Source organism: Heterodontus francisci, chromosome 2 (genome assembly GCF_036365525.1).
Source record: "Heterodontus francisci isolate sHetFra1 chromosome 2, sHetFra1.hap1, whole genome shotgun sequence".
NCBI lineage: Eukaryota > Metazoa > Chordata > Chondrichthyes > Heterodontiformes > Heterodontidae > Heterodontus > Heterodontus francisci.
Window position 1 is genome coordinate 122,671,390 of NC_090372.1, and position 12,624 is coordinate 122,684,013.

Below are 12,624 nucleotides of genomic sequence, written 5' to 3' on the forward strand. Positions count from 1 at the left end.
CTTCAATTACCTATCCAACTTACTTTTAAATATTAACATGGTCTTTGCATCAATCACTAACTCTGGTAGTGCAATCTCAGCCACACAACCCTAAAGTGCAAGGAGGTTTTCCCTGTTCTCTGTCCTAGATCTCAATCTTATATCGCTGCCCCCTCATTGTAGATCCCACAACCACTGGAAATAACCCATTACTGTTTTGTCCCATCCTTTTAAATATCTCTATAACAGAGATTAAGGGGTAATTTGATAATGAAACCAGGCCCATTTTTCTAAGTCATTGTTGAATTTGTCTTTTCTCAGTTTATCCTTCCACAGACTAAATTTCTACTGCATAAGAAGCAAGTCTGCACTGTACCAAGTCCATTGCCTCAACCCAAAACTTCAGACAGAACTTCAACTGTCAGTTTAAGATTTTATATAGATTCACCATTACATCCAAATGATCACACAGAAGTACAAGGAAATAACAGAGCACTTTTTTTTTTTTAAAAAAGAGGTATCATTTGCAGTTCCCTGCAATCATTTTATTGAAGAAAATGGTGGGACACAGTTGTACACATTTTGCAAATTTATTTCCATAACTCCCATAAGAAAATTCTAACATACCTGAAAGTACCACAAAGATTAGATTTAGGCAGCATTTCTTTTGTAATTTGCACAATATTTTATTCAAAAAATTATAGTATGTTTAAAGTTCAATCAGTTGGATGGAGAATTCTCAAAGAGCATCATCTCAAATCTCACCAAGATGTATAAGCACGTGAAAGTGTTTTGTGACTATTCTCTCAAAATATTATTGTACAATCCAGACACTTATTTTATAAAAATTAATGACAATCAATCCATTATTCCTCTCCCAGCTATATTTAAAAAGTTTAGTCGGCCTGCCAGCAAGCCAGCAACTGCAGAACCAAAAATAAATATCCTACATTTTCAATGTATTCATGCTAGGAGATCTGTGGGCAACAGGGCAACATACAATTTAACCACTGTAAGGCTGTGCATTTCTTTTGTTGAGACTCAGGTTAGACGCAGGTATTTGATGCTGGACAGCAGCAATGCCGTGACAATTTATAAAACAGGTCGAATAGAAAATTTTTGTTCATTTAGAAACCCACCAAAAATACAAATCCTTTCATATTTAAATTCACATCCAAAGTAGTAAATTCTGTAAATATTTGCAGTCACAACCCAGCTATTCTCAAGACCAGGTGTAGTTCTAATGCCACCATGGCTGCAGGTTACTAACAACTGAAACATTTTACCATCTTTCACCTTAATTAAAAGTTCTTAAAATTGCTGTACAAAGATATGTCAATAAAGTGAATAGATTTAAACAAAAAACAAGTTCCCTCAATAAGAATGTAAAATAAAAATAAAAATATTACATATTTTGGAAGCCCAAGAGATAATATATTTTTCTAGAAGTCAATAAAGCCCTTTAGCACAGTGATTTGTTGCCTGGTTCAATCAATATCTATAAAAATGACTTACTTAAAACTGTTCAGTACATTCTCCAGCCTTCAGGATACAGTTAGCATTACATCAATGATAAGGACAGCAGAGGAGGCCATTCAACTCATCCTTCCAAAGACTACAATATTGCTACTGTTTGGTAAGCAAGTCTTTTCATACACATATGCAACGTTTGTAAATGCTTTATACATTTTTGGCTATTTACTTCATTTTTATAAATTTGACTGAGGAAAGAAAACAGCATATTTTCTACACTTGATACCAGATTACTAATAACTCAAGATAATTACATTTTGCAATTACAGGGCAAAAATAGAGTTCCTTCAAATTTTATCAAAATAAAAAACATCTACTGTATTCAAATGAGCCATTGTACATGTACTTTTCATTTGTGCCAAATGATATTACAGCCACATAGGCAGGAGTGAACCATTACACATTAATCTAAAAGCAGAGAATATGAAACCAGTTTTTTTTTTACAATCTTCCCTGATGTGGCTACAAATCAATATTAAACTATGGATAGAGGATCCTTTAAAACAGTTCAAAAAATTCTTGTCAAGGTGAAGCATATTTATCATCCCACAACGAGACAAAGAATCATCTAAAAGTGAAAAGCTTGAGCTCTTCCAGACTCTATTCTCAAAAGCACTGCTGGTAATTTTGCCACAAATGCCCACCTATATAGTTAGTTCTAAATCAAAGACTAATTGGGACAGTAGAATTTAGCAATATGCCTGAGTCCACAAAATATCACAGTAAAGATTACTTCTCATGCCCTCATTTCACACCTTATTTAGGTTGGGTCCCATGTTTCAAGGGTAAAAAAGGGTGGGGTAAGTTCCACCATTGCAGTTGTGTCAATTTGTCAAAGTGGTAGTACTTTTGCCTTTGAGTCAGAAGGTCCTGGTTTCAAGCCCAGTCCAGTGAGTTGAGTACCTAATCTAGACTGACACTTTAGAAATGAGCAAGTGCTGCATGTTCGAGGTGCTACCTTTCAGATGAGACATTAAACTGAGGCCCCATCTACCTGTTCAGGTGGATGTCAAAGACCCCAAGGCCCTATTTGAACAAGAACAAGGGAGTTTTCCACGTCCTGGTCAACTTTATCCCTCAACGAACACTACTAAAATAGATTAACAAGTCATAAATCTCATTGCCTGCAAAACAGTGACTGCACTTCAAAAATAATTCACTGTCTGTAAAGCACTACATAAAATATAGATTATTTTTAACTGGACCTACAAAAAACAGGTTATGTGTTTACAGAGTTCTCTCCAGCTCTATACACATGGTGCAAGACCTTAGTGTTCTCCATTCCACCTCCTCACATAGTTCAATTCCAGAAATGGAAAAAATCAGTCTTAGTATCAGCTGTAGATTTGAAACAATTTTATTCTCTCACGACCTGGCCCCTTTTAAACCCTACAGTCGTTGAAAAATATGAAGGTCATCTGTTTAAATAAATCTTACAAGAACTTCAAAATATGCCCTCTATTTTCAGGCTGATTCTTTGTAGACTCTGATGGCTTCAGTTTCTCCGACTGAAAGGTGGCAAGATTATGGAATTCAAGAGAACAGCATCAAAAGATATATTCACTAAGTGCACCAAAACAAGTCGATAACCTCAAAATTGCAGTGTTTTACAGAAAAATACCTATATTTCTTATTCCTTCCTTGTCCCCAGCAATGGCAAAAAAAGTAAAAGGTTCTATGCTCTTATCTTAAATGAATTGGGAATCGCAGTTTTGTCTCCCTTCACGTAGCTGTGACATCAGAGATCATGGACTTCTAGATATAAAATGGCTTGTATAAAGTTCACTTTTAGTTTCCAAACCATACAATTGTTTTAAAGCCTTTAACAAGTCAGTTTGAAACAAGTACGTTCTTCGCCATACATATTCATCGAATAGATATGCAGTCACTTTACCAACTATTTGCTTAAGAAAACTGCATTTAAATTGCCCTTTGGAAATTGAGGGATTTTTTTTTATAAATTCAAGTCATTATTAAAATTAAACTGCTCACTGATAAAATCGGTACAAAGATGCCATTATATTATACAAATATTAAAATCCCATACTGAAGTATTCTAAAGGAGACTATTCAAAGATTTGATACAATCCTGTACTTCATAGGAAAACTCAGTAGTATTTTTGGTAATGGTAGCTTTCTGAAGTTAACAAATCTGAACATGTACAAATCAACTTTTTACTTGAAAGAACCATTTCTGGTGGTCGATATCCGTACATGGTCGCAGTAATGGTCCTGGACGACCATTAGTGAATGCACTGGGTACAGCCTGCAGACACTTCTGTGTCTGAACATGGTAGATCGAACCATCCTTTGGAGAAAAAGAAAGAGAAACAAACATAATCAAGATCAGAGACTAATTAAACTAAGAGTTCAGACAGAATGCAGTCCTGTAATCATGCCTTAATCTGTATATTTGCAATTGTCATAATTCTACCACATAAGTCAAAGTCTAAGGTTACATACAGGGGAGTGGGACTGACTGAATAGCGCCATGGACAGTCGGCATGGACTCAATGGGCCAAATGCCCTCCTTCTGTGCCATAAATTACCCAATGACTATATTTCTCTTAAGTTTTCCATTTCTATTAGGCAAAATAGAATAATTTGCAGCTTAAAGAAAGATACAGGTAGTCTTTCTCTTAGCAGTCTCTTTGTGTGTGGCACTTGTAATTTGAGAATCCTTTTGTACTCACTACTGACAGGCAGTTACTCTGTCATACTAAACACACCTTATCACAGTTGTCATTTAGTGAAAACGTGGAAAGTCTTGAAAATTAGAAAATGTACACATGATCATTACCTTTGGAGTCATATTATGAATAACGGGAGTCTTACCTCCTTAAAAATGAATTTTTGGTTTTCAGGCACAGGCCAATTATTCTCTCGACAAAGATACATTGTCAGATAGTCACTTCCAGCATCTGCTGCAGCACAGGCCTCAGGCTGGCGAGTATTATAACGGATTTCATTTTGTAAAGAGAATTCAAAAAACTAGAAACACAAAGAAGAACATTTGCTGTTTAAAGAAAACCAATGGAGTCAGAGCTTTATTTGTGATAATTAGAAGGTCCACTGCAGTGACTATCCAACCTCACCACATTGGAGAGCACGATTTTGGAATCTAAATTTTGGTCAATGATTCTGCAAGGTGAGCCTTCTTAAATTAATTACTGTCTTCTCAAAATGAAATTGATGCATGGCACAGTGAAAAACAGAAAAGAGAGTAAATGATAGCTATCATTTCTGTTGAGTTCACTTACACAACTGTTACAAAAATATTCAAAATAATGTTGCATGAATATATAACTGGTGAAAATAATGTAGCTCAAAATCAAAAACTGAAGTGGCAATATGAGGAATCCAACTGAAGAGTGCACAGCTGGAATCCTACAGTAAGACCTGTAGATCAGGACAAAGTGGTTGGTATAGACAGGTCAGGTTGTATTTCAATGTAAACGCAATCACTGCAATCTGCATCACTATGTATAAAAGTTTTAGAATAGCCAAAAAATCCCTATACAATTTCAGAAATTCTTCATGAAGCTGTAATTAATGAGATGCATATATACTTAAATGGTCCAATTTCCATGATGGGCAGGAGAATAACTTTAATCGAAAGCATTCTTTCCTTCCTTCCCACCAAGTACTATAAAAAAGAGTTATATAGATAGAGAATGCATTTTCTCCGACAGAGCAAACTACGTAATTTATTTGGGGTAAAAATATTTGTAGTGAGACTGGCCAGATGAGAATTCCTGACAATAACAGACAATAAGGATATTTATTTATGAACTACTTTCAGAGTGGAGGAAGTGAATAAAATGCCAGCAGTACAAGGGAATTTAAAAATAAATCATGTATTAAAATAAATAAGATGTTCTCCCAAGTTAAGAAAAACGTAATGGAGAAAATAGGGATTTAAGATAAATCTCCAGGACTTGATGCTTTCCATCCAAAGTATTAAAATAAATTGGTGAGGAAATTGCAAGTGCATTTATCACAATTTCCCAAAGTTCTCTAGATTCAGGAAATGTGTCTTTGAATTGGAAAATTGCAAATGTTACATTATTTTAAGAATGTAGAGGAGGGAGGTAATTATAGACTTGCCAGTTTAATATCAATTCTGGAGAAGTTAGCAAAACCTATCAGAGTGACTGAGTATGTGGACAAATACGAACTGATCAACAAGAGGTTTTTGTTTAGAGATACAGCACTGAAACAGGCCCTTCAGCCCACCGAGTCTGTGCCGACCATTAACCACCCATTTATACTAATCCTACACTAATCCCATATTCCTACCACATCCCCACCTGTCCCTATATATCCCTACCACCTACCTATACTAGGGGCAATTTATAATGGCCAATTTACCTACCAACCTGCAAGTCTTTTGGCTTGTGGGAGGAAACCGGAGCACCCGGAGAAAACCCACGCAGACACAGGGAGAACTTGCAAACTCCGCACAGGCAGTACCCAGAATCGAACCCGGGTCCCTGGAGCTGTGAGGCTGCGGTGCTAACCACTGCGCCACTGTGCCGCCCTAGAATGGATTTTGAAGAGTAGGTCATATATGACTAATCTAGTTGAATTTTGTTTGAGGATGTCATCAATAGGAATGTCCAGGAGACATCCGATAAGGTTCTACACAAGAGATGAATAAAAATTAAAGCACACAGAATTGGAGGCAGCCTTATGATATGGGTTGGGAATTGGCTGGAAGATAGGCAAAGAGTAGAGATAAAGGGAATGTGCCAGGAAGTGTTCCCAGGGATCTGCACTGGGGACTTAGCTTTTTGCCATATGTATCAATGGCTTGGATGAGGGAGTAGAGCATTGTATATCCAAGTTTGCAAATTACACTAAGTATCATGCAGACCCCCTGCCAAGAATGAGGCACACATTATTTTGCCACATGAACATTAAAACTTGGAACTGTTGCTGTGAAGAAAAGAGGGCCTGTCATAAGAAATTGCCAGGCCCCTCACCGGAAAGACCTTTTTTGCATACTAGCGGACAGTGTTGGAACAAAGGAACCAGTCCCTGCTTCCCCAATACACAAACAGACGTGGTCAGACCAGTTTAGTCACACGACTAACTGGCTATTGGAGTTTTTTGAATTTGAACTTGTCACAGAGAATTTGAACTCAGAAAGCTGTTTGCTCCTGGACTGGAAAAGACCTCTCTCCTGTCTGCTCCCTTCTCGCTCACAGAACTGAAGACCCATTGAAGACACATGAACCCCAAGAGAGAAAAGTCTCCTACAGTGAACAAGGTTTAAGAAGAATTCTGGGCCCCAACAAAAAGCAAGAATTGCCTACAAAAGGACTAGAGTGAGTTCGAAGCACAGTAACAAAAAACTCTTCTGATATTGCCTCAAACTTCTCTATTTTTGTCTTCTGCTCTTTTCTGTCTCTATTTGCATGTGCGTATCGCGTATGCATGCCAGCATGGGGTGCAGCGTGTATCTGTAGGCATTAACCAAATGAGTTTAAGTTTAAGGTTTAATAAATTTCACTTTTCTTCTTTAAACCTAAAAAAGCCTGTTTATGCTCATTTCTTTGCCTTATAATTAGAAAGTGGTGAACAAGGATTCACCAAAGGGGAGCTCGAAACACTGTTTCAAAATCTAAAGCCTGTTACAATAAGACCAGGTGAAGGCTGAAAGAGACCCCAAGGCACCTTTCACACTTGGTCATAACACTAAGTCAGGAGGGCAAAGTGAGTTATGTGGCTGGGAGCAGGAGCTTACAAAGGAACATAAACCGACGAAGTGAGCAGGCAAAACTATGGCAGATGGAGTTCAATGTGAGAAAGTGTGCGGTCATCCACTTAGATTAGATAAGGCAAATCAAAGTTTTCACAATGGGGAGAGGCTAAGAGCATACAAAAACTGAGCAAGATGAGTTCCTGACTAAAGTTGGCATCACTGCATACAAAAAGTTGGTTGGAATGTTGTGTGATGTGCTTCATGGTCTTGAAACACATTTGATCGTCTTCAGGGGTCAGAGAATATTCCTGGATTTTTTCCCCTTAAATTGACCCAGAGTTTTTAAAATATATATTTTTAAACAAATTCCATACTCTTAGCACTGATTCCATGCCCCTGCTCATTAAATGCAACTGTTCACAACTTCAGCACTCTTTTCAACCAAGCTGAGCTTCTTCCTGCATATCGCCTCAGTCACAAAGACTGCTTGCTTCCATTTGCATTACAGTTTTTTTCCGCCCCACCTCAGCTCTGCCGAAACACTACGCCATGCCTTGGTCACCTCTAGACTTTGAAATTGCAGAGCTCTCCTGGCTGGCTGCCTATTTTCCAGCCTTAGAATCTTCAGCTCATACAAACTTTTGCTGTCTGCATTCTATCCAGCAACAACTCCCACTTATCCATCACCCCTATTCTCACTGATCTACATTGGATCCCAATCCCCTCCAAAGCCTCAAATTAAAAATTCCCATCCCACTGTTGAAGTCCCCATTTGGCCTAGCTCTCCCTGTCTACCTCAAAAAAACTGAAGAGTTTCAAACTTTTTCTGCAAATGTCTCCAATTACCTCCCCTTCTATAAAAGTGGCAATCTTGCTGAAATTCATGTATAATGGCAATCCTCCAGGACCCTGTCTATTGCAAAATCTTCATGTGTGTCTCTAGACAAAAAATGCTGACTGACCATTCAACAATGGAGGGCACCACAGCCAAGTCAGATAAAGTTAGGGACGGCACATTGGCTAGCACCGCAGTCTCTCAGCTCCAGTGACCCGGGTTCGATTCTGGGTACTGCCTGTGTGTAGTTTGCAAGTTCTCCCTGTGACCGCGTGGGTTTCCACTCACATCCAAAGACTTGCAGGTTGATAGGTAAATTGACCATTGTAAATCGCCCCTAGTGTAGGCAGGTGGTAGGAGAATTGTGGGGATTTGGTAGGGAACATGGGATTAATGTAGGATAAGTATAAATGGGTGGTTGATGGTCAGCACAGACTCGGTGGGCTGAAGGGCCTGTTTCACTGCTGTATCTCTAAATAAAATAAATAAAGTTCTCTCAAACTGTTCACATATATGCATATGCACTTTGCAGCAGCAGTACAATGTACATACTAGACTCCGGAATGGGCTGGGGCTTAACAAAATTTTTAATACTTCAGTAAGTAAACAAAATAAACTACCACTTACTTGATTTTGGCCCATGCCATGACACTGGTACAGGATGATTTTTTCTCCTGCAACATTGTGTTCACTTGGTGGATTGTAATCAAAACAGTAGTTCTTCATCCCCTTGTTCTGTAGCTAAAGAAAGCATGGAAATTAGGTTTTATTGGAGTGGACAGACAGTAAAGTATAGCTCCCTAGTCACTTCGAAAAACAAATATATTTCCTACAATGTTCTTAGTCAAACTCGTGTTACAACAGCCAAAACCTCCCTCAGTTGGAACTGTATAATCGAAAGGGTCTTTTGATGCCAGGATGTTGTGCTTTCCACCATCCAAAGATAATAATGGTAAAAACAGTGACTATTCCTTGATGTGTTCATGGGATAAAGGCTTCTTGATACCATAGTGAAAAAGACATTTCAGCCAATAATTTCAAGAGGCAATTTCAAAGCATCAATCTAAATACAATTTTTGATGTCTGGAAATTATCTGAGATATGAGCTAGTTTTTAAAACAGGTATCAATATTTCTCCATAAATGCAATATAAAAATCAGTAATCCAAGGGTACATTTTCCCCACAAATGTCAAATGCAGTTATCAGCAGCTCCTTTCCCCATCACATACTACTCAACCTCCTACCTGCAAGGAAATGCCAGAGACAGAACAGAGAAAAGCAAAGAGTTAAGAACATTGAAACACAGTACAGGAGGCGGCCATTTAGCCCCTCAAGTCTGTTTCTCTCTCCCCCTCCCCCCCCCCCCCCAAACCCTTCAATGAGATTATGGCTGATCTGTGACCTAACTCCATATGCCCACCTTTGCCCCATATCCCTCGATAACTTCGGCCAACGAAAATCTGTTAATTTCAGATTTAAAATTAAGTGATCTAGTATGAATTCCCATTTGCAGAAGAGTTCCAAATTATTGCCACCCGTTGCATGAAGTCTTTCCTAATTTCACTCCTGAAAGGTCTGGTTCTAATTTTTTGACAATACTCTAGTCTTAGAGTCCCCAACCAGCGAAAATAGTTTCTCTCTATCTGTTCCCCTTAATATTGAGAAACCAGAATAAAGACCAACCATATCCTTCAATGTACCATGTGTAACAGTACAGAAGATCCATCAGTATTGAAAAATCTGCTGTGTGTGGCCACACAGACATACCAGAGTCCTATAATTATCATTTTCTGCAGTTGCCAATCATAACAACAACAGTGGTTCAAGGCAGCAGCCAACACTGTGTAAGGTCAACCAGAGATAGGCAATTAACAAAGCCTTGCTATATTGTCTCTATCCCGAGAATAACTTTTAAAAAGAGTTGCCTGCTAGGTAGTTTCTGCGCTTTTTAGAAATCAAATGCATTCTATGAAAAACTGCAGGCTTATAGCATCACTTGATAAGATTTTGGTGAAAGTACATGCTGAATGTGAGAAAATGCATGATATTGTTGATGATGGTCTCCAATTTCCACATCATATAAAACCTTATGACATGCATCATTGTACCAGTTCATTTTAACTTGAAGCTAGACTGAAACAAATCAATTAAGACAAATTCCTCCCTAAAAACAGAATATTTGAATTTGCAATATTAGAGAGGATGGATGAGTGGGTGCGATTGTCATGCATGCAGGAGCAATACCCTTGCATAACAACCATTAAGGCCAGCTTTCCGCATCAATCTTAAACATTCACTTCCTCCACCACCAGTGCAACATGGCTACAGTGTGTACCATCTATATGATGCGCTGCAACAGTTCTTTAAGGCTTCTTTGACAACCCCTTTCAAACCAATGATCTCTACCACCTAGAAAGACAGGAATACTGTCACTTCCAAGTTACACATCATCCTGACTTGGAAATATATCTCAGTTCCTTTATCATCGCTGGATCAAAATCCTGGAACTCCCTCCCTACAGCACTATGGGAGTACCTTCACCAAATGGACTACAGCAATTTGGGATGAACAATGAATGCTGGCTTTGCTAGCGACATCCAAATCCCATGAATGAGCAAATAAAAAAAAGTTTCAGTGCTGGGCTGAATTTAGACAGCATAGTTTATTTTGCATGTGTTGACATGTCTTGTGTGGGTCAGCACTAAATGGTATACAGCAAGACCAAGAGTACACCATGTGGTGTACAATTTCCAATTGTACACAGATGCTCGAGTTTTTTTGGCCACTTTATTTGTACTCTGATCATTTTTGGACAGTTTAGGATATTGTAGTTTCTTACAAAACTGAAAAGAAAAGCAAAGAGACTGAATTAAATAGCAAAACATTGATACTCTTGATGGTGTCGTAAATAGGAGGATAGCCTTAGTTTACAGAACAATATAGATGAGCTGGTAAGATGCGCAGAGCAGTGGAAAATGGAATTTAATCCTGAGAAGTGTGAGGTGATGCATTTTGGGAGGACTAACAAGGCAAGGGCATATACAATGGACGGTAGGACCCTAGGAAATACAGAGAGTCAGAGGGACCTTAGTGTACTTGTCCATAGATCACTGAAGGCAGCAGCACAGGTAGATAAGGTGGTTAGGAAGGCATATGGGATACTTGCCTTTATTAGCTGAAGCATAGAATATAAGAACAGAGAGGTTATGATGGAGCTGTATAAAACGCTGTACTGTGTACAGTTCTGGTCGCCACACTACAGGAAGGATGTGATTACACTGGTGAGGGTGCATAGGAGATTCACCAGGATGTTGTCTGGGCTGCAGCATTTCAGCTATGAAAAGAGATTGGATAGGCTAGGGTTGTTTTCCTTAGAGCAAAAAGGCTGAGGGGGGACCGGATTGATGTATACAAAATTACGAGGGGCATAGATAGGAAGAAACTTTTTCCCTTAGCTGAGGTGTCAATAACCAGGGGGCATAGATTTAAGGCAAGGGCAGGAGGTTTAGAGGATTTGACGAAAAAAATTTTAAATCGGAATCTGGAACACAGTGTGAAGGAGTGGTAAAGGCAGGAACCCTAACAACATTTAAGTATTTAGATGAGCACTTGAAATGCCATAACATACAAGGCCAATTGCTGGAAAATGGGATTAGAATACATAGGCTTGATGGCCGGTATGAACACGGTGGGCCGAAGGGCCTGTTTCTGTGCTGTCTGACTCTATGACTCTATAACCAAACCTACTTCAATGAAAAGGATGGAGAATTTGTCCAAAAGCTCTAACAGGAGTTTTGGTGCAATAAGCAAAGAACATTTACTTGGGAGGGAAAAAGTCATCAGACAACGGTTTACATGAATTAAAAACAAGAAACGCTGGAAATACTCAGCAGGTCTGGCAGCATCTGTGGAGAGAGAAAAGCAGAGTTAACACTTCAGGTCAGTGACCCTTCTTTAGAACTGGTTTTGAACCAGGGTTTACATGACATGGAAATAAACAACCACATGCCTATCTGAAACACTTAAAATATTGTCATGCATATGTTAAAGAAACTAAAAAGCAAGGTTGCATTCCCACTGTGAGCAGTGGATGTGGAATGACAAGACAAATGCAGAATATTCAAATTTTTACAGTCACAATATGTCAACATCTACATGAACCTCACTTACATATTCATCATATAAAACAAGTACTAAATCAGTATTCTATCTCAAATCATAAAGCAAACTTGACAATAAATAGCCTACATCATAAAATTGTTCACAGTACATCACGAATTGGTAACTTTCCTCAAACAGCTCCTGAAGTTTTACACTGGCTCCATAGAGGGTCAATGTAAAAAAAACTCACCACGGTGCAGCAAGAGATGTTCTTCAGAAGTTCAGATAATGAATAAAGATACATTGAAGGAACAAAGTAAAAGGAGCTTTAGTGTGTATCTAACCTTATACTCTGGCTTGAGGGCATCAACAATGGTTGACTGAAATATCGGTGTTCAATTTCCAGTGCTTTTGAGGAAAACTTAAATAATGCAATTCTACCACAATACGCGGGAAGGAAGGACACAT

General features: G+C 38.5%; 1 protein-coding gene across 1 annotated transcript in view; it reads right to left on the reverse strand.

Annotated features, from left to right (window-relative positions):
* Positions 1-475: 475 nt before the first annotated feature.
* galnt12 (UDP-N-acetyl-alpha-D-galactosamine:polypeptide N-acetylgalactosaminyltransferase 12) overlaps positions 476-12,624 on the reverse strand; it is a 75,203-nt gene continuing 63,054 nt past the window's right edge. Inside the window, exons 8-10 of the mRNA XM_068010024.1 lie at positions 8,682-8,795; positions 4,348-4,503; positions 476-3,820 (exon numbers count right to left, since the gene is read on the reverse strand). Coding sequence (XP_067866125.1) covers positions 3,680-3,820; positions 4,348-4,503; positions 8,682-8,795 — 411 coding nt within the window. The 3' untranslated portion in view covers positions 476-3,679. The remainder of the gene's footprint in view (positions 3,821-4,347; positions 4,504-8,681; positions 8,796-12,624) is intronic.